At 45.8% G+C, this 21,875-nt stretch overlaps 1 protein-coding gene across 3 annotated transcripts in view; it reads right to left on the bottom strand.

The window, feature by feature from the left end:
* Nucleotides 1–15,870: 15,870 nt before the first annotated feature.
* The window catches only part of LOC147027871 (semaphorin-6A-like), a 200,432-nt gene continuing 194,427 nt past the window's right edge, over nt 15,871–21,875 (bottom strand). For all 3 annotated transcript variants that reach the window (XM_085877585.1, XM_085877586.1, XM_085877584.1), the window contains 2 exons: nt 20,076–20,237; nt 15,871–19,965 (listed from right to left, as the gene is read on the bottom strand). In XM_085877585.1, coding sequence (XP_085733711.1) covers nt 19,731–19,965; nt 20,076–20,237 — 397 coding nt within the window. In that variant the 3' untranslated portion in view covers nt 15,871–19,730. The remainder of the gene's footprint in view (nt 19,966–20,075; nt 20,238–21,875) is intronic.

Genomic DNA, 21,875 nt, shown 5'->3' with positions numbered 1-21,875 from the left:
CACCTCACCGCTGTCACACTATCCTCATACATATCCTGCACCATCCTCACATACTTCTCTACCACTCCCGACTTCCTCATACAATACCACAACTCCTCTCTTGGCTCCCTATCATAAGCTTTCTCTAAATCCACAAACACACAATGTAACTCCTTCTGGCCTTCCCTATACTTCTCCATCAACATTCTCAAAGCAAACATCGCATCAGTGGTGCTCTTTCCTGGCATAAACCCATATTGCTGCTCACAAATCATCACCTCTCCTCTCAACCTGGCTTCCACTACTCTTTCCCATAACTTCATGGTGTGGCTTAGCAACTTTATCCCTCTGTAATTACTACAGCTCTGCACATCACCCTTGTTCTTGAAAATCGGAACCAGTACACTTCATCTCCACTCCTCCAGCATCCTCTCACAAAGATTTTATTAAACAATCTGGTTAAAAACCCCACTGCCATCTCTCCGAAGCACTTCCATGCCTCCACTGGTATGTCATCTGGGCCAACCCATCCTTACTGATCCACGTTTTTTTTCTTCTCCTTCTCCTTCTCCTTCTTCCTTCTTCCTCTTCCTCTTTCTCTTTCTCTCTCTCTCTATCAGCTCCTCAACACACTCTCCTCGCTTGTCAGCACATTCCCATTTGCGTCCTTTATCACCCTAACCCGCAGCACATCCTTCCCAGCTCGGTCCCTCTGTCTTGCCAATCGGTACAAATCCTTTTCCCCTTCTTTTGAATCCAACTTCTCATATAGCATGCCATATGCCTTTTCCTTAGCCTTTGCCACCTCTCTCTTTGCCTTGTGCCACCACTCCTTGTACTCCTGTCTACTTTCTTCATCTCTCTGGCTATCCCACTTCTTTTTCGCCAAGCCCTTCTTCCTTATACTTTCCTATACTTCCTCGTTCCACCACCAAGTCTCCTTATCTTCCTTCCTCTGTCCAGATGTCATACCAAGTACCTTCCTAGCTATCTCCCTCACCACTTCTGCTGAAGTTGCCCAATCATCCCACCCCTCTTTACCACCATCCAACACCTGTCTCACCTCCTCCCTCAATTCCACGCAACAGTCTTCCTCCTTCAGCTTCCACCATCTGGTCCTTGGTTCAGCCCTCACTCTCTTCCTCAAACTCACCTCCAAAATCATCCTACAGACCACCAATCGATGCTGTCGAGCTACACTCTCCGCTGCCACCACCTTACAGGCTCTAATCTCTTTCAGGTTGCATCTCCTGCTTTAGATGTAATCCACCTGTGTGCACTTTCCTCCACTCTTGTATGTCACCCTGTGTTCCTACTTCTTCTTGAAATACGTATTTACCACTGCCATTTCCATTCTTTTTGCAAAATCTACCACCATTTGCCATTCCACATTCCTCTCGTTGAGACTGTACCTACCCATCATCTCCTCATCCTCTTTATTCCTTTCCCCAACATGCCCATTGAAATCTCCAATCACCACTCTTTCATCCTTGGATACACTCTCCACCACTTCATCTAACTCACTCCAGAAATCTTCTTTATACTCCATCTCACACCCCATATGCGGGGCATATGCACTGATGATATTCATCATCACCCCTTCAATTTCCAACTTCACACTCATCACTCGGTCCAACACTCTCCTCACCTCCAATACCCTCTTGACATAATCCTCCTTCAAGATTACCCCGACGCCATTTCTCCTCCCATCCACACCATGGTAGAACAGTTTGAAACCACCTCCAATGCTCCTTGCCTTACTCCCCATCCACTTGATCTCTTGTACACACAGTATGTCCACCTTTCTTCTCTCCATCATATCAGCCAACTCTCGCCCTTTGCCAGTCATAGTCCCAACATTCAGAGTTCCAACTCTCACCTCCACACTTCTACCCTTCCCCCTCTCCCACTGCCTCTGGACCCACCTTCCCAGTCTCCTTTTCCTCCTTCGCCCAGCAGTAGCACAATTTCCACCGGTACCCTGCTGACCAACGGAACCGGTGGCGCTCGTTGGTAACCCGGGCCTTGACCGATCTGGTATGGAAATCCGTTTTATTGTCCGCATAATGATTTGGCATAGGTTTTTACGCCGGATGCCCTTCCTGACGCAACCCTGGTCACCTCATACGACACGCAGAGATATGGTACACCTATTCTAACCAGGGCATACACCGGGCTGTACACTGGTAGTCATTTCGCCGACCTCGGAAGGATGACAGGCTGAGTCAACCCCCTGGTGTATATTAATTCAGTAGCCCAACGGGGCTTGAACTCAGGACCCTTTGGGTCCCAAGCCGCTGCCCTAACCACTGCGCCAACACCAGGTATTATATATATTTATATATATATATATATAAAATACTAGTAAAGGTGCCCGTCTTCGACGGGCGTCACTGGCAACATATGGTAAAAGACAGATAGCATGAATGTATTTTAAACAATATGTTATATCATTTTTATCCATTGATTATCATTCAGGTTTTCCCCTTCGACTGTCCCGCAGTAGCTCCACTTCGATGACATTACCACGTAGTTTAGTGACTACACAACGTGTACCATTCCTGAGTTCCGGAGGATCCATAGAGCGCATTAAAATTACAGGGCACCCTACTTCAAAGTGATCCAAAAGGCCGGATCAGTTTTGTCTACATATTCATATCTTGTAGATTTTAGCTGGCCGGATCAGTTTCGTCTCCATATTCATATGTTGTAGAATTTAGCTGATTCTGAAACTGTTAACAGCATGTCGATCGGATGGTTCTGTGATTTTCTACGGTAGTAAACAGAAGTACGACTTAAGCCTGTACGCCACTATGCGGAGACCCGAATACCTCATATTTCACAACAAACTAAAAACTCACAAAATTTGAAGATATTTTAAATAAACAATTTATTATAATATCAATTAAATATCATTTTTATCCATCGATAATATGAATTGTTCTGTACAGCTATAGTTGTTCTCCTGGGATCTGCGCATCCATCCACAATCTATGTTCTAATGAAGTGCAGTAGGAATCATAAAAAGTTGGATGAACATGAACTGTTTAACTACCATAATGATCAAAACGAATTTTGAGGGGCCTCTTAAGGAAGACAATAATATCCTTACTATATATGTCAAAGCTTGTTTCATTTCATGCAGTAACAAAAATCTGATGGTGGACCAAAAAAGGGGCATGCCAAAATATTAATATAGATAATCATCAAAACGAATTTTGAGGAGCCTCTGAAGGAAGACAATAATATCATTACTATATATGTCAAAGCTTGTTTCATTTCATGCAGTAACAAAAATCTGATGGTGGAACAAAAAAAGGGGCGTGCCGAAATATTAATATAGATATACACATATATATGTGTGTGTGTGTGTGTGTGTGTGTGTGTGTGTGTGTGTGTGTGTGTGTGTGTGTGTGTATATATATATATATATATATATATATATATATATATATATATATATATATATATATATATATAGATATATATATAGATAGATATATTGTTGCGGATTCGCGCCCGCCGGCGTGCGAGAGGCCACGTAACAGCTTGGTTTCGAGCCTACACTCCCACCAACAGCAAAACGACCTCCATTTTTCAATTTAACTAACCCCCTAACTCACTCTACACTGACCCCGGGGTCCCTTGGGCGGGAGTCACTCCTCCCCCCAATCACTCATCGCACCATGCATTCCCCATTCGCTCCACTCACACAGACCCGCTGGCCTCACTCACTCACCAAGCACATGCTTCCACTTCACTCACCAACTCTTCAACACACTCACCGCTGAACTCTGCCATCCTTCTAACTACCTCCCCTCACTAACTCGTGCTCCCACGTCGTCCCTTAAACTATAGCACGTTCCTTTTAACACTACGTAGCTAAACTACGTCCCCTCTTCACATTCACAAGTCAGTCACTGTCTCCAAATAATCCCATTAATCAATTTCCCAACCTAAATCTGACTAACAATCCCTCTAACTCATCCATTCCACGGACTCCATGAGGACTTACCCCTGCCCCATGAAGTCGGTCTCGCTAAGCTAACCCTTCCCCCTAACTAGTTTCCATCCTGTGCCCTGGGTAAGGGGGTCTTCCACCCCTTGCCCGGGAATCCTGTGCACCCGAAAGTGAGGCTTGCTTTTTTTTTTGTTTCCATGCGCAGCACCAGCGCGGCAACTCGCAGCTCGCGCACTTTGCACCTGCCCGTGACGTCATGCAGCTGCACGTGTTCCTCGTCCCTCCTTGGACGGTATCATCCGGCAGGGATACCCCTCCTGCCGGGTTCCAACCCCACGTGCAGCCATGACGTCACCGTGCGCATAAAAAAAAACAAGCCCACGTCTCGAGGGGTTCCCCAAGCGAACACATGTGCTTTGCCCGTTGGAGCTTAACACACACGATCGCGTGGAGAACCCGTCCGGTCCAAATCCATAATCCTGCCTAAACTTTGTCCGTCCGCGGGATCGGCAAATCCACCGCGTGCGTTTCCGGACCGGGACTTCACTCTCGCAAGCGAGCACGTGGGGGCCTCGTGCGTTGCACAGCACGGACCTCACGCTCGCTGCTGGGTGAACCCGGCACGGTCCCCGAAACAGCTACAGCCGCTACCCGGCTTTTGTCCCTCACATGTCGCCGTCGTCGTCTCCATTCCACCCACGCACACCTGCGTGTTACGACGCTAACACACCTCACCATTAAACTCACACCGGGAGACGCGGCTGCATGTTCACACATGCCGACCGACATCTCCCTTACACACAGCGACCTTGCACACGCTGTCTCTCTCACACTCGCGGTCTCCCTTGCACTCGGCCGTTCACTCACGCATGCCACCTCCCTCGCACACGTGGCTCCACTCACTCGTGGTGCTCCATTCATACTGGCCGTTTCACTCACACACACGGCCTCTTCCACTTGCGGTGCCCCTTTTACACACGGCGTGCTGGGAAGCACGTACTCCACCACTACACCACTCACACACGCGAGGGCACTCGCCCGCGGTGTCTCACTCACACACCGTGCCTCACTCACACACGCGGGGGCACTCGCCCGCGGTGTCTCACTCACACGCGGGGGAACTCGCCCGCGGTGTCTCACTCACACACGCGGGGGCACTCGCCCGCGGTGTCTCATCCATACTGGCGGTTTCATCCACACACGGGGACGCACTCACACCTTGCACCACACACACAGGGACAACCACACTGGGGATTCGTGTCCCCACAAGAGTCTCTGGGGGCTCTATACTCCCCAAGCTTTCCGTGCACCCGTTCACAGCACTCCTCCCCTCGAACTCGCTCGACACGACCGAACCCACCTGGTCGTGACTCGCTTCAAGGGGGAATACTCCCTCCCCTCGTTCCTGGAGGAGGCCATCCAACTGCTCGCACCGGGTCTCTACCCAGTCCGCGAGCTCACCCCCATTATCCTCCACTACCTCCGTGTGTGTGTGTGTGTGCGTCTCTATCCCCGTCTTCATCGTGTAGTCTTCCCTCTATCGTTCCCATCTCCCGTGTCTCTGCCAACTCAGTCACCTCTTCACCCTTTACCTCCCTTGTCTCAACTATTATTTCCGTCTCTTCCCTTGTTATCTCCCTCGTGCACGTCTCCGTCACCCCAATTAGTTTTTCCCTCTCGGTTACCGTCACTCTTCTCGCCACGACCCTCGCCCAACACGTCCCCCGAATTATTTTTTCCTTACCCGCCTCCACCGCAGGCCCGACAGCCGTTGCACTCCCTCCCAGCTCGTTCACTCCCACACGTGGAGTCGCCATTTTAAGCTCCCCGGTTACTGCCTTCATGCCCGCCTGCAGGCTTCGGCCCATGCTCTGCGTCTCACCCCGCAGCTCTTTCATTTCTTCCTTCATTCCTTGCGCATTTGTTTCCATATTAGTTTTCATTCCGTTCATTTGCTTGTTCATGCCTTTTATTTCGTTTTTCATTTCATTTGTGTTTGCATCCATCTTTTCGTTCATGCCTTTTATTTCGTTTTTCATTTCATTTGTGTTTGTATCCATCCTCGTTTTCATTTCGTGCATTTCCCCACTGATTCCTGCCAGCATGGCGCATAGCCGGGCCATGTCGGGTGCACTCAGCTGAGCCGATATTGTCAAGGATCGGGGGGGTTTTGGCGGAGAGGGGGAGGGGAGGTGTCATACACCGCGGCCGCCGCCTCACCTATTTCGGGCTCTGGGTTCAGTTGGGGGAGTTCGTGTTCCTGCACAACCAACATTTCCTGCACGGGGATTTCATCCTGGACCATGGATTCTACACATTCTAAATCCATTTCTAATACCCCCGGCTCCCGCTCGCCTTGAGACGCCATCTTATTTCTCGTAAAGGGTTAATTTGAATCGCTCGTAATTTGGAGGGAATCGGGGGTCGCTCCTCTCACCCCTGGACCGATTCCCGTGAATTTAGCTGCAGACAGGAGAGCCCGTTGTCCCGTTCTCCGACACCAGTGTCGCGAGGAGGGGGATGAGTTTGTATCTCACGACCTGACACCAGTGTTGCGGATTCGCGCCCGCCGGCGTGCGAGCGGCCACGTAACTCGAATCGCGGCACGTCGCCCACCGGACGGACAATCCCGTCGTGACCCTCTCGGACTAACGCCGGGAACTAGTCATGGGTGGGCCTTTCGGCCTCACCACGATCGTGCCAATCGCCCCCCCCGCGTGGGATAGGGTTGCTCGCCAAATTCGACCTACCTAAGTACCCACACGGAGGGTAGACCGGGCGATCGCACCTCGCCGCAGGTCGACTTCGGACACGGGCCACTTTAAGCGACCCGTTCCGTACTATCGGGATAACCGAGCGGTGTTATCGTCAACCTCGACGGTTCGATTAATTATTGGGCGTATTTAGCCCACGACCAACCCTTTACGTGAAGTAAGATGGAGATTCAATAAAAGAAAAGACGGAGCGAAACGGGAGAAACAGTTCAACATAAAGCACATTTATTCCGCGGCAAACGGAAAGCACACATATACAATTATACACCAAAAGCAAATGTAAAAGTTGAAGAAACACAACAATTATGCACAAAAAGCAAATGTAACAATGCAGATCTACTACCGACTACCGAGCACACGGCAACACTTATACAGTTTTACTTCACAGACGGCGCCGACAACACATATACTCAAAGCAAAAGAAAAAGGAAGGGGCCACCCTCAACGATGAGGGGGGCAGACGGGCCTGGGGCCGAGACCGCGTCGAGCCTACCCGTCTGGTGATGAGCCGCAAGATGGCGGCGGCGCCCCGACTCCGCGGGCCTCACTGGCACTGCCTGGAATGGGGTGGGAACGGGGCCCCCTTCTCACACTATCTCAGCGCGGGGGGGGGGGGGAAACAGGAGGGGGTTGTTGATGCTCGGGGGAATGAGGATATCTCGCTGGCTTGGGTCCCGCGACGAGCGACTCCACCGCGACCTCGGTCGCGTTACCGGCCTCCCCTCTCCGCAGCTCCCCGACTCTGACACGAGCGCCCTTTCGACTGCCTTCGCCACCGCCACAACTCTCCAACTCTCCCACTCTCCACTCTTCTCAACTCCGTCCAACTGCCTCGATTTGCTCCGCGCTCGGCGCTTTATAGTGCGACAGGAGAAACCATATGCAGATTTTTGGATCAGGAATCGCTCGGGGGCGGAGCCACGCTCCCCATTGGACAGAGGAAAAGTGGGCGTGAATGATTCTTGATCCGCGAATCTGCATATAGCGATTATACTCCGACGCACCTGGAGGCGGGGCCAAATCGCCCCACGCTCGCTGATAGGACGGAACAAAAGTGGGCGTGAATCGTTCTTGATCCGATTTCTCGGAAAGGCTGGTGTTTTTGCACCCGCTGCTCGGTGCGCGCCCTGTACGAGTCCAGGATCGGTGCCCACAAGCGGCGCGGGAATGGCGGTGATGCGATGGTTGCGAGAGCGAGTTGTGAAGGTAAAGGTCGTGGCTGTTGGCGTTGTTGTTGTTGTTGTTGTTGTTGTGAAGCGGCGTTGCGGTTGGTGGTTGTTGTGTGATGGCTGTTGAGACGTGGTTGGTGGTGGTTGTGGTGGTAGTAATGGCGGTTGGTCCAAAATAAAGGTAGTAAAAGAAAAACGGCTATCTAAAAGGGTCGCAGCCCGAATGAATGACATTTATTCCCTCTAAACAACGGGTTTGGGCTACTACACATATACTTACAGAGATATCTCACCTACGGGACCTGAATGGTGGTTTGCGAATTTCGTCAACCACAACTATATATATATATATATATATATATATATATATATATATATATATATATATATATATATATATATATATATATATATATATATATATATATATATATATATAATATGAGCCTGGTGTTGGCGCAGTGGTTAGGGCAGCGGCTTGGGATCCAAAAGGTCCTGAGTTCAAGCCCCGTTGGGCCACTGAATTAATACACCAGGGGGTTGACTCAGCCTGTCATCCTTCTGAGGTCGGCGAAATGAGTACCAGTATACTGGGCCGGTATATACCTCAGTTAAAATAGGTGTACCGTATCCCTGTCATAAGAGGCGACCAGGGTTGCGTCAGGAAGGGCATCTGGCGTAAAACATGTGCCAAATCACTATGCGCATCATACGGATGATCCGCTGTGGCGACCCCTAACGGGAGCAGCTGAAAGAAGAAGAGGAGGATATTATATATATAATATATATACAATATAATATATATATAATATATATATACAATATTATATTTATATATATATATATATATATATATATATATATATATATATATATATATATATATATAAATAATATGAGCCTGGTGTTGGCGCAGTGGTTAGGCAGCGGCTTGGGATCCAAAAGGTCCTGAGTTCAAGCCCGTTGGGCCACTGAATTAATACACCAGGGGTTGACTCAGCCTGTCATCCTTCTGAGGTCGGCGAAATGAGTACCAGTATACTGGGCCGGTATATACCTCAGTTAAAATAGGTGTACCGTATCCCTGTCATAAGAGGCGACCAGGGTTGCGTCAGGAAGGGCATCTGGCGTAAAACATGTGCCAAATCACTATGCGCATCATACGGATGATCCGCTGTGGCGACCCCTAACGGGAGCAGCTGAAAGAAGAAGAGGAGGATATTATATATATAATATATATACAATATAATATATATATATAATATATATATACAATATTATATTTATATATATATATATATGTTGTTGTTGTTGTTCATCTTTCGGCTGCTCCCGTTAGGGGTCGCCACAGCGGATCATCCGTTATGATCCGCATACTGATTTGGCACAGGTTTTACGCCGGATGCCCTTCCTGACGCAACCCTGGTCGCCTCTTACGACACAGGGATCAGGATTTGGGTTTCGCCATGATTCCGGGCTGCTCTACACCCTGCCCAGTGCAGAGCCCCCGTCCTCAAGCGATCCTCCAACCCAAGCCTCCGAGTAGCCGGATTACAGGCACACGCCACTACGCCCGGATCATATATATATATATATATATATATATATATATATATATATATATATATATATATATGCACGCACACACGCACACACGCACGCACACACGCACACATGCACGCACGCACGCACGCACGCACGCACACACACACACACACACACACACACACACACACACACACACACACACACACACACACACACACACACACACACACACACACACATAGACACTCCTAAATTTGGATCGTGTTGATTTATAGATGATACATGCAAACACAGCACTGAATGGTCATCTCGGTCTTGATGTGGCCATGTTACATCCTCGTCTTTTATTAACATCGCCTGCCTCCCAAGAAATGATGATTAATGCAGCTGCATTATACAGTAGCAGGGTGTTTGGTACACAAACCACATGAGGTGTAGGAGGGCAACGTGTGGACAGAAAAACAGCCAGATACAGCAGCTCTTCACATTGTTTGGAGACGAGCACACCTTCACTCAATCTATAAACCTGGTGTTGGCCCTGTGGTTAGGGTGGCTGGTTTGGGATCCTCGGGTCCCGAGTTCAAGCCCTGTTGGCTGCTGATTTAACACCAGGTGGGGTTGACTTAGCCTGTCATCCTTCTGACATTGGTGAAATGAATGCCAGTGTGCTGTTCGAGGGTCACAGCATCAGTGCACAGCTGTGCTCCAAGAAATGATAGCTCCGTGGCAGCCAAAGCTGCCATATGCAAGAACAGAGAACAGAACTCAATCTCATGGTTGTACCTGTCGTGCCAGTGCAAACGCTTTTCTCCATAGGTCAAGCTGCATGAATTATTATTCAAAGTGACAGATTGGGGTTACATCGGTACAGAAAAAGGAGTTACACAGATGTTTTGACCAACACCGCCAGGCAGAAAAAAAGACAGCACAAAAAGATTATGGGGTGTGACAGTAGTTGTCAAGTGCTGGATGGTTTGACATCTTGGAGAGGAAAGAAGGTCTGAGTGCATTCGGCAGGTTGTAGAGGGTGGGGGAATAGGGGTTATCTGGGACATGACATGAAAGAGGTTTCATAACGCACTTTATGCGTTATGCTCAATGAAGCTGGAGAGGGATTTTATCACGAAAGTGGAAAGTGTGGGTGGAACGAAGCTTGTGGAATACAGGTAAGGCCACCAATGATCTTGCAGTAATCAAGCATCAGTTTTTGTGCTAAAACATCTGTCAGATGTTGAAGATTTTTAAAGCCTTTGACTCAGGATCGACAGCCAGGTGAGAGTGGGAAACTAGTCGACAGTGTAGGTGTAGAGACAAATGCCAAAATGCTTTTGATAAAGGGCTTGTATACTGCGTGAAACAGCATTAGCAAACAAGTACTTGAAATGGAAAAGAATTTCCCACTCGAAGCTTTGCCTTTGAGGCCAGCCTGGAGATGTGGTCACAGCAGATGATCATGGCAAGGAGGTCCAGTGAGTGGGTTTCTGTCAAGGGCTGATCAAATAATGACTTGATGGTTTGTCAGAGTGAGGATGCGGGACTAAGTTTGGTTGAAGCTCACATACCGTGTTTCATATTATGATCCAAGTGCAGAGAACAAATATTGTGGGATGCAACAGCTTACTAAACACTCCCATCCAAAGGAAGTACTCAACAGGTCATTGCCTTTGGCAACCACCATAGCAGAATGATATTTTTTTTTTGTTGGATTCAAATCCACGAAGATTGGAACCCAGAACCAGAAAACTCAGAAGGAATTAATCTATACAACAGAGTTTGGAATTTCACTCTCAGAGATAATCACATGATAATGAGTTTCCTTCTGTATCCATCTTGTCCACCCCATGCATTCTCTCCTGCCCCCCCCCCCCCATTCCACCCACACGCATTGATTGTCCGCCTCCTTCTGTCTTGGCCTTCGACTCTGCAGTTGGTGTTTCCCCCCTCTCTTTGACGTTCCTTTATTCTGTTGTATTCTGATCTGTTCAGTGTGCTTGTACTAGCTCTTCCACGAGCCTCTACTGTGTAGAAGAAAATTGGAAAAATAAATAAAATTTAGAAGACACACCTTCATGAATCCAAAAGGTCAGTAAATAATGTGGGGTCAGAAGGTCCTAATATACATAATGTCAACACCGATTAGACCATGGATGAATCACCATTGTGTCCAAACCAAAGCCTTAATTATCAAACCACAAGTTCATTACCCTGCGTGCAAAGCGTAAAGCGGGGTTAAGCAATCAGCTGCATACATACAACGTATGTGTGTACCTGTCTACATCTTGTTAAGAGCGTACATCGAAAACTGTTCAACCGAGGGAAATTAAACTTTCCCACATGTTACATGATCATTTGATATAGCGCATATTGAGTGTACATCAAAAACTATTCAATGGAGGAAATTGAAACTTTCCCACATGTTACATGATCATTTGATATCGCACATATTGAGTGAACATCAAAAACTGTTCAACGGAGGGAAATGAAACTTTCCCACATGTTACATGATCATTTGATATCGCGCGTATTGAGTGAACATCAAAAACTGTTCAACGGAGGAAATTGAAACTTTATCATACGTTTCATGACCATTTGATATCGTGCATCGTGAGTGTACATCGAAAACTGTTCAACGGAGGAAATGGAAACTTTACCACATGTTCATGACCATTTGATATCGTGCATAGTGAGTGTACATCGAAAACTGTTCAAAGGAGGAAATTGAAACTTTACCACATATTACATCACCATTTCATATCGCACATATTGAGCGTTTTGTGAAAACTGTTCAACAGAGGAAATTGAAACTTTACCACATGTTACATGACCATTTGATATAGCGCATATCGAGTGTACATCGAAAACTGTTCAACGGAGGAATTCACCACATGTTTCATGCCGGCATGAGAAAATTCCGCGAATTTATTCACCCAGGAACGTTCATGAGTTAAGCACAAATCCGTTGAGAAAAAAAAGGGGGTATGGGGGGGGGGTTAAGTCAATTGTTGGGAGTGATTTCACGCCACCGACGATCTTTATAAAAAAGTATTCTGAGGTCCCTAATACAGATTCCCGGCACTCTGCACTGACGTCATTGCCAGATTCATTAACATAACATTCAGACCACCTTGCCGCATTACTCCTGAAACTGTCACAGCAGCATTAATCGAGCTAGAGGCGTGGTGTTCTGAGTGTGCAAGGCCAAGGCCGCTTCTAAAACATGGCCGCATTCAGTATCCGCAGGCTGTCCCGGGATTGTGATGCTTGTTTGGCTGCACTAATTGACAAGACTTGCAAGAATTCCTGGAAGTGAGAATGGCTGGAGCATATGCCATGCGGTACGGTGGCTTGTGGGGCTTTCATTCAAAAGATAGCCCAGCCAGGAAAGGCTATATGCACATGGCGCTCAAAGGAGATTGTTTATGGAGGACGTGGGTACAAGTCATTGGAATCCCATGCGGAGAGCAAGAAGCATCGTGATATTCAGAGAATCCGGGCATCCAATTACAGTCTTCATGGTAAATATAGCCTTGGGCTTTATATATGTACAGTTATCAGTATACATGTACACAGTAGACATCTATGCTGTCAATGTAGTGTAGTGTGGTGTGGTGCACTTTCACTACAGTAATAAATTATGTTAATTGGCAAGCAAGCCACAACTCAGAATTGGCTCAATCTTGTTTACCACCAATAGCACCTGGCAATGACTAATAGTCTGAGGCTTAGTGTAATCACTGTACTGGTCACTGTATTCACTTTCTGAAGCACGTATTATAAATGGTAATTGGCTTTTCTTTTTTTACTCTGCATTGGCTTTGAGTTTTGCTTTTTCTCCAGGTGTTTCCTCGACCTTCTGCTACCTCTTGCACTGTTGCTTCTACTGCCCCCATCCCCTGTACACCGATGCCTGCTGTACCAATAGGTGACAGGGTATCCAATGCTCAAGCCATGGTCCTTGCCTTCCTCGCACAGCATTCCCTACCATTCAGCCTTGCCCCTGAACTGATAAGCCTGGCCAAAGCACTCAACCTGGATGCAAAGGCCCTTGGTCAGCTCACAATGGACAGGACATCTGCTTCCTACAAGCTTAGGTTTGGACTAGGACATACCGTACATCACCAGTTGATATCAGCACTGCAGAGGGAATACTTCTCTCTGAACATTGAGTCAACAAGCACAAACCATCAGAGGGTCTTGTGTGTCCTGGCCAGTTACTACAGCCCACTGCATAAGCAGGTCATAGTGCAGCATCAAGAGTCCCTTGTTGTGATCAAAGTGGACAGTGCCTCATTGCACCAGGAACTGGTTGACTTGTTGAAGAAGTATGAGCTACTGTGGAAGAACTGCATATCCATCCTCATGGACTCCTGCTCAGTCATGCGGGGATCCAAGTCAGGAGTCGAAGTTCGCATCAGGGAAAACAATGCCCCACACATGTTGGACATAGATGGGGACTCCTGTCACCATGCTCACAATGCGTCCAAGAAGCTGAGCGACCCATTCGACAACTTCGCAGAGCGCATGCTCTCTGACATCTACAATGACTTCAAGTGGTCACCTGACTTAAAACAGTTCTTGCAGAAAATCTGTGGGCTGATTGGTGTCAGGTATACCATGCCAGAGCGGTATGTCAGTCACAGGTGGATCTCTGTGTATGATGTCAGTGTTGACACTCTGCGGCTGTGGGATGCCTTTGTTGTCTTCTACGTTGGCTTCCTCTCTCAAGCTGATCGCACACACTACTTCTCATGGGTTGTGGAGGTCTACCATCACAGGCACGGAGACACAAAAGCCAAGGAGAGAATACGCCAGATCCATGATGTTCTGAAGAAGAAGAATATGACCAAAGATGGCAAGGCACGAAAGGAGCGTATACTGCAGCGAGTCTTCCACAAGAAGAAATTGATGAGACTGATATTGATGTTCTATACATCAGTGTTCCCGGTGCTGAAGAAGTACGTTCTCCTGTTTGAGATGAAGGCCCCACAGATCTACAAGCTCAATGACCAGCAGGTGGACCTTGTTCGAGAGTTCATGGCCTGCTTTGTCAAACCTGAGAAGCTGCCATCCTCAGGCAAGAGACTTCAGACCCTCGACCTGGATGAGAAAGCCAACCTGCTACAAGTGAAGAAGATGTTTCTTGGAGTTGGTGTGTCTGAGATTGTCAACACTGCCCGTAGTGGAGATGGAAAAGTGCATGACTTGCAGAGTGTGGAAAAGGCCTAGGTGACATATGGAAAGTACCTCCAGAAGAAAATGCCCCTGCATAATGCTGTCCTCAGAAGTGCCTCAGCAATTGATCCACTCAGCAGAGGGCACACTCAGCCAGGAGCAGCTCCTGAAGTTGCGATGCCTGGTGACAAATGTCCTTGCACCAGAGGAATGTGATGCCTTTGAACTGGAGGTTCGGAGTTTCCAGATCGACTCTAGCCTGCCACCAGCTCAGGAAGATGAGTCTGCTCGCATCAACGACTGGTGGACCAAGGTCTTTGAAGGTGGAAAGTACCCCCTTCTCTCAAGAATGGTGAAGGCTTTGCTGTCCTGCTTCCATGGGCCACAAGTTGAGAGTGCCTTCAATCTCATGGGAGATGTCTTGGATGTCAGATCACACCGACTAAACATGGAGACCTACAGCGCAGTGATGGGTGTCAAGTACAATCTTCGATCATCAGGAAAAACTACAGTGGAGTACTACAGTAGGACTGACAAACTGCACAGTCCCATAGACCTAGACCTGTGCAAGAACATGAGGGGAGCCTAAAAAACCTACAAGGCAGAACTGGCAGACAGGAGGGACAAAGAAGAAGAAAGAAGGCGAGAAGTGGGTGCAGCTGCTCTCAGTAAGTTGACCAAGCGCAAGACCAAATAACTGACTGAGAAGGCTGCAAAGAAGGCAAGACTTTCCCACCAACATGCAAGCAAGAAAAAGCACAACCTGAACCAAAAGACAAAGAAGTGAACAATGTTCAGTGGTTAGGCGCCTGTCGACATTATCGACTCAAGAACTCAACAACGAGTGGATGCCACAGTGTTAGCAATTGTGAACTTATTATGCAAACTTTTAGTGTAACTTGTTATCAATTATTGTCAACTTATTATGCAAACTTATTATGCAACTTGGTATCAATTATTGTGAACTTATTATGCAAACTTATTATGCAACTTGGTATCGATTATTGTCAACTTTGTTTAATTTGCTATAAAGACAATGAAAGAATATTATCCTACAGATTGATTCATGATTTGTACAATGAATTTTGACAATAATTTACATTACAACATTGATTAATAATTTGCAAGATGAATTTCATGTCTTCAATGATTGTCTTCAGTGCTTTTACCCTGTTAACAAGGACAACACTATACACAATCTTCTTAAAAGGGACCAGGAAATGCAGTAGAATGCAGGTGAGAACACCTGGAACCTTTAGCGTTCAGGGGCCTGGGCGGCCCCTGAACCCCGGCCTACAATTTTTTCGCCTCGGCCCATCGTTTTTTTTCAGCTAATTTTTTTACTCACTCTTATACCTGTTCATGACCATTTGATATCGTACATATTGAGTGTACATCAAAAACTGTTCAACAGAGCAAATTGAAACTTTAGCACATGTTACATGACCATTTGATATCGCGCATATTGAGTGTACATCAAAAACTGTTCAACGGAGGAAATTGAAACTTTAGCACATGTTACATGACCATTTGATATCGCGCATATTGAGTGTACATCAAAAACTGTTCAACGGAGGAAATTGAAACTTTACCACGTGTTACATGTTCATTTTATATAGCGCATATTGAGGGGACATCAACAACTGCGAAAACTGTTCAAAGGAGGAAATTGAAACTTTACCACATATTACATCACCATTTGATATCGCACATATTGAGCGTTTTGTGAAAACCCTTCAACAGAGGAAATTGAAACTTTACCACATGTTACATGACCATTTGATATAGCGCATATTGAGTGTACATCGAAAACTGTTCAACGGAGGAATTCACCACATTTTTCATGACCATTTGATATCGTGCATATTGAGTGTTCATCAAAAACTGTTCAACGGAGGAAATTGAAACTTTCCCACATGTTGTGTGATCACTTGATTATAGCGCATATCGAGTGTGCATCGAAAACCGCTCAACTGAGGAAATTGAAACTTTACCCCATGTCACATGACCATTTGATGTGGCGCATATTGAGTGTACATCGAAAACTGTTCAAAGGAAGAATTTACCACATGTTCCATGATAATTTGATATCGCGCATATTGAGTGTGCATCGGAAATAACTGTTCAACGGAGGAAATCGAAACTTTCCCACATGTTACATGATCATTTGATATCGCGGATATTGAATGAACATCAAAAACTGTTCAATGGAGGAAATTGAAACTTTACCTCATATTACATGATCATTTGCTATCGCGTATATTGAGTGTGTATCGAAAACTGTTCAACGGAGGAAATCAAAACTCTCCCACATGTTACATGATGACCATTTGATATTGCACAGATTGAGTGTACATCAAAAACTGTTCAATGGAGGAGATTGAAACTTTACCACATGTTATATGATCATTTGATATCGTGCATAGTGAGTGTACATCGAAAACTGTTCAAAGGAGGAATTTATCACATGTTACATGACCATTTGATATCGTGCATACTGAGTGTACATCAAAAACTGTTCAATGGAGGAAATCGAAACTTAACCCCATGTTACATGACCATTTGATATCGCGCGTATTGAGCAATCATTGAAAACCGTTCAACGGAGGAAATTGAAACTTTACCACATGCTACATGCCCGTTTGATATCACGCATATTGAGTGTACATCAAAAACTGTTCAACGGAGGAAATTGAAACTTTCCAACATGTTATATGATCACTTGATTGTGGCGCATATTGAGTGTGCATCGAAAACCGCTCAAATGAGGAAATTGAAACTTTACCCCATGTTACATGACCATTTGATATCGCGCATATTGACTGTACATCGAAAACTGTTCAACAGAAGAATTTACCACATGATCATTTGATATCGCGCATATTGAGTGTGCATCGAAAACTGTTCAACGGAGGAAATCAAAACTCTCCCACATGTTACATGACCATTTGATATTGCGCATATTGAGCGTACATCGAAAACCGTTCAAATGATGAAATTGAAACTTTACCTCATGTTACATAACCATTTGATAGAACGCATATTGAGCCTACATCGAAAACCATTCAACGGAGGAAATTGAAACTTTCCCACATGTTATATGATCACTTGATTGTGGCGCATATAGAGTGTGCATCGAAAACCGCTCAAAGGAGGAAATTGAAACTTTACTCCATGTTACATGACCATTTGATGTGGCGCATATCGAGTGTACATCGAAAACTGTTCAACGGAGAAAATCAAAACTCTCCCACATGTTACATGATCATTTGATATCACGCATATTGAGCGTACATCGAAAACCGTTCAAAGGAAGAAATTGAAACTTTACCCCATGTTATATGACCATTTGATATAGTGCATATTATTGGATGATGCACACCCCCTCAGAACTTACATGGTGAATTAAACAAAGCCTAATCCCCAGAAACAATGTCACTTCCTCGCGTTAGAAATTAGTGTCATTGTAATCGTTTCAGCCTTTATTGTGCTTGGTTGATGAAAGAAAGTGAAGAAGGTGTACAATTTGGCATTTTAACGATCTCCCGATTTATACTATATCGATCTATTCTGGTGTCTTTATCAGCCTCGGTAGTTAAGGCCCTGTCACACCTTGACTATTTAGCCAGCGTATGCCTGATGTATGCAAAATTTGGCTAAAACGCTGGCACATGTCGAATACGTTATGGGTAAGTTTGTATACGTTAAGGGCACGCTGGCATACGTCGTAGTATGCTGGCTTTTTTCATAGTACGCTGGCATACGTCTTTGTACGCTGGCATACGTCGTAGTACGTCGAGGTGTTAGACAAATTTTCCATGCTTGAAATTTTTCGACGTATGCACATCAGCTCAGTCAGCGTGCCGTCCCACATGCATCTGAAGAGGTAGACAGGTAGGCTTGCATTTTACGTGTGGCCGCCGTAATTTTTGGGGGGTTGGGAAAATTCATTTTTCATGGAGAAGAGCTTACGGCAGCCACACGGAAAACGCAAGCCCACCGCACGCCCTATGTACGGTCGACGTGGAACACATCTACATCATAGCTTGGCTTGTCTAATTGCTACGGCGAGCGTACAAATGAAAAGAAGTTATAACTCCGCGATTTCATTCCACGACGACCCTACGGCCTGTAAAATATAGCCAAACGGCGTAGGGCCACCCTGAGACCACCTCAGTTTCTCTGCGGCCGCCGCACGTTTCTGTCAATTCAGAGGGCGTATGGCCGCCTTATCCTCGCCGTAGAGCAAATGTGACTGAGGCCTCACCAACTAATGCCACCAGATGGGACGCCAAGTTTAACATTCATCCGAGAGACGATGCCACACATTGATGAATCACCCTGCCTGTGGAACACCAGCATGACAGTATAGTCAAAAGGAAGACCAAATACTGCACTGGAGTCATCAGAAGGAACCCAAATAAGTAAAGAATGAAGATGGAGTCATCAGGAGGAACCTGGATAGAATTTGGGTTTCAGCTGCTCTTCCCCTACCCTCAAACCTATCCAGGCGCAGCAAAGTGAGCCTTACAGAAAAATTTCTGCAAGAATTCACTTCTCCCTGGACAGATAGATAAAGAAAGAGAGATTGAGAATAAAAGAGATAAAAGAAAAAACAAGAATTAGAATGAATAAAGAGAATTGTGAAAAAGTAGAAAGGAGTGTGAATGGAACAACAAAAACAGATGTCGGGAGGAACCTGGACAGATAGATTTCAGCAGTTACTTCCCAGGCTCAAATACAACATGTACAAGCTACCAGAGGCCCGTCAGCGGGGAAGCACAGTCCACACTGCATCAGGATATGGTACAAACATAATCAAACGGAAGACAAAATACTGCATTGGCTTGGTCTGGATTCAAACTCAGGCAAGACAGCTTTGAGGAAAGAGTGCATACATCTTGGCCATCCTGACATCCCAAAGACAAAAAAAACCTGAAAATATCCCAGAATTCCAGACACAAACATGAACGTTTGATCATCTGGAAAGTAAAACGTATAAATTTGTGCAAATTTTCAGCAATAATAATAATTGACTGAAAAAATATGAACGGATCTCAAATTGCAGAAAAGACAAAGCTTACGGCTACAAACAAAAACTTTTACCTCCTGTGGTAGCTCATTTTTTCAATTTTTGAGTGTGAGGTGAAAGATTCTAAAGGCAGTTGGCACAATTAACAGGGAAAGAGCGAAGTCGAAGCACAAGCAGGTAGTAATAGTGACAGACCTTTGGCAGTATCCGTGTCGCTCACAGCGGCTCAGAGGCAAACGCAGCAGGCAGTGTGCAAAGGCGACGTATATGGTGTGTCGACTGGCATCTATTTGCAGTCCTCGTACATCTCTGCTTCCCGACTCACCACAGCTGAGAAAGACACCCAAACAATAAAACTTCCAGTTACAGCAAAAAGGACTACTGGAGATTCATGATGAGATTACAAAATGCTTATCAACAAGCAGACAAATGTATCTTACATGTGTGGGTTGTACACGTGAATCTCCTCCAGCACCAGGCCAGGTAAGCCAGGACGAACTAGAACTTTCAAGAGCAACCCATGCTCGGAGCCAAGGTACAGCACCGAGCGGTTACCCCAAGGTCCAGCAACGGGATCAATGGATATTTTCAACAGCCGATCCCTGGTGGATGCGATATGAACAGGAAGAGAGAAAAAGATATCTGCACAAGACCATTTCCATAAATCTCGACCCAAAAGGGGCAGTGGCGATGGTCACAGGGTTTGCGAAAGAATAGCGGTCTTGGACGGTGATGTTTCAAACCGTGCGCTTCTGTGAGTCTGAATCCGGATCTCGAATTGCAGACACAAATCCAAGCACGACACACAATAATAAATCAATTCAGAAAGTGAAAGGTCGTGTTTCCACATAAATGAGCATGATGGGACTAACCCATGCAAATCCATCATCCGGTGTACGTCTTGGATCACGAGCCAGAGTAAATTGCGATACAATATAACCACACTCGTTGGCATAATGGTAGGACAGTCTGCTCTGAATCTAGGAGGTCGGCAATTCTAACCCTAGATTTTTATGTGTATATACAGTATATACATGTCTCACTCACACACACACACACACACACACACACACACACACACACACACACACACACACACACACACACACACACACACACACACACACACACACACACACACACACACACACACACACACACACACACACACACAGATTCCGATGTACCATGCTCTGTTACAGAACATCATTGCTGCCAAAGCAGTTTATTGGCAAGGATTATACTGGGTGGTTTGCCATTGCCTTCCCAGCAGTAGTTATTGCAAGAATTTGGAAGTTGTTCAGGGTGGCAGCGATAGTTCGCCTACTCTTCACTGAGGACACTGTGTGATCTTTAACATCCACCCACTAATACCGGCAGATGGGACACCGAGTTTAACATCCATCTGAGGTATGACACACACACACTGATTAATCACCCTGCCTGTGAAACACTGGGATGAAAGTTTATTGCTGGGTCAGGATTCAAACCGAGGCTCGGCAGCTTACAGTAGAGGCGAGTGTTTATGAAAAGGCTGGACTGTACCTCAAGGCCATCCTGACAGCCTATATTTATAAACCTATTGAGTTTCTCTGCACAGTTTTTTAATTTGGGCGTTTTCCTGAATGGCACAGACATGGACACTGTCGTCAGGGGAAAATGGCACCAAAAATGAATGAGGAGAAATATAAAATAGTTCAATGAACACTGCATTTTGGGGCCATGCAAAGCACAGTAATATAAACGGACGGCAATGGCAACTATCGTGCAGAATAAGTATATAATAATAAGCCAGGGGATTCCTTCGTTTGCATGCATAGGCACTCATAAGTAAGAGTGACATGTCTTACTTTCTCAAGTTGAATACGAATTGCTATTGCAATGTAAGAGACTGAAAAAGGTCCTTTATTTTTATGAGCATGGATTGACTGCCAAACCTTTAGAAAGAGCTTAATATACTGTATAATCTATCTGTAAAAGTATTATGACCAATCTAAACACATGTATTTTGTATTTCAGCTCAGAGACCAAAGTAATATGGTCATACAGAATACAGAGCTTGTCAGACAAACACATATGCACTTTGGCCCAAAGGCCAAAAGGCATAGTTGTCCAAGAACAGCTTGCTATTTCTCTGTTAGGAAACACCTTTATATAAAAATGGTGAAAATAATCCAGACATTCGGATAAATCTAAGCACTGGAACTTCAACCCAAGGACCAAGATACTCAGGAAAACAA

Source organism: Eptatretus burgeri, chromosome 4, assembly GCF_056783735.1.
Source record: "Eptatretus burgeri isolate ZD-2024b chromosome 4, Ebu_testis_v1, whole genome shotgun sequence".
NCBI classification, from domain to species: Eukaryota; Metazoa; Chordata; class Myxini; order Myxiniformes; family Myxinidae; genus Eptatretus; species Eptatretus burgeri.
Note: the sequence above shows the minus strand (reverse complement) of the source record. Positions and strands in the feature narration are given on the sequence as shown.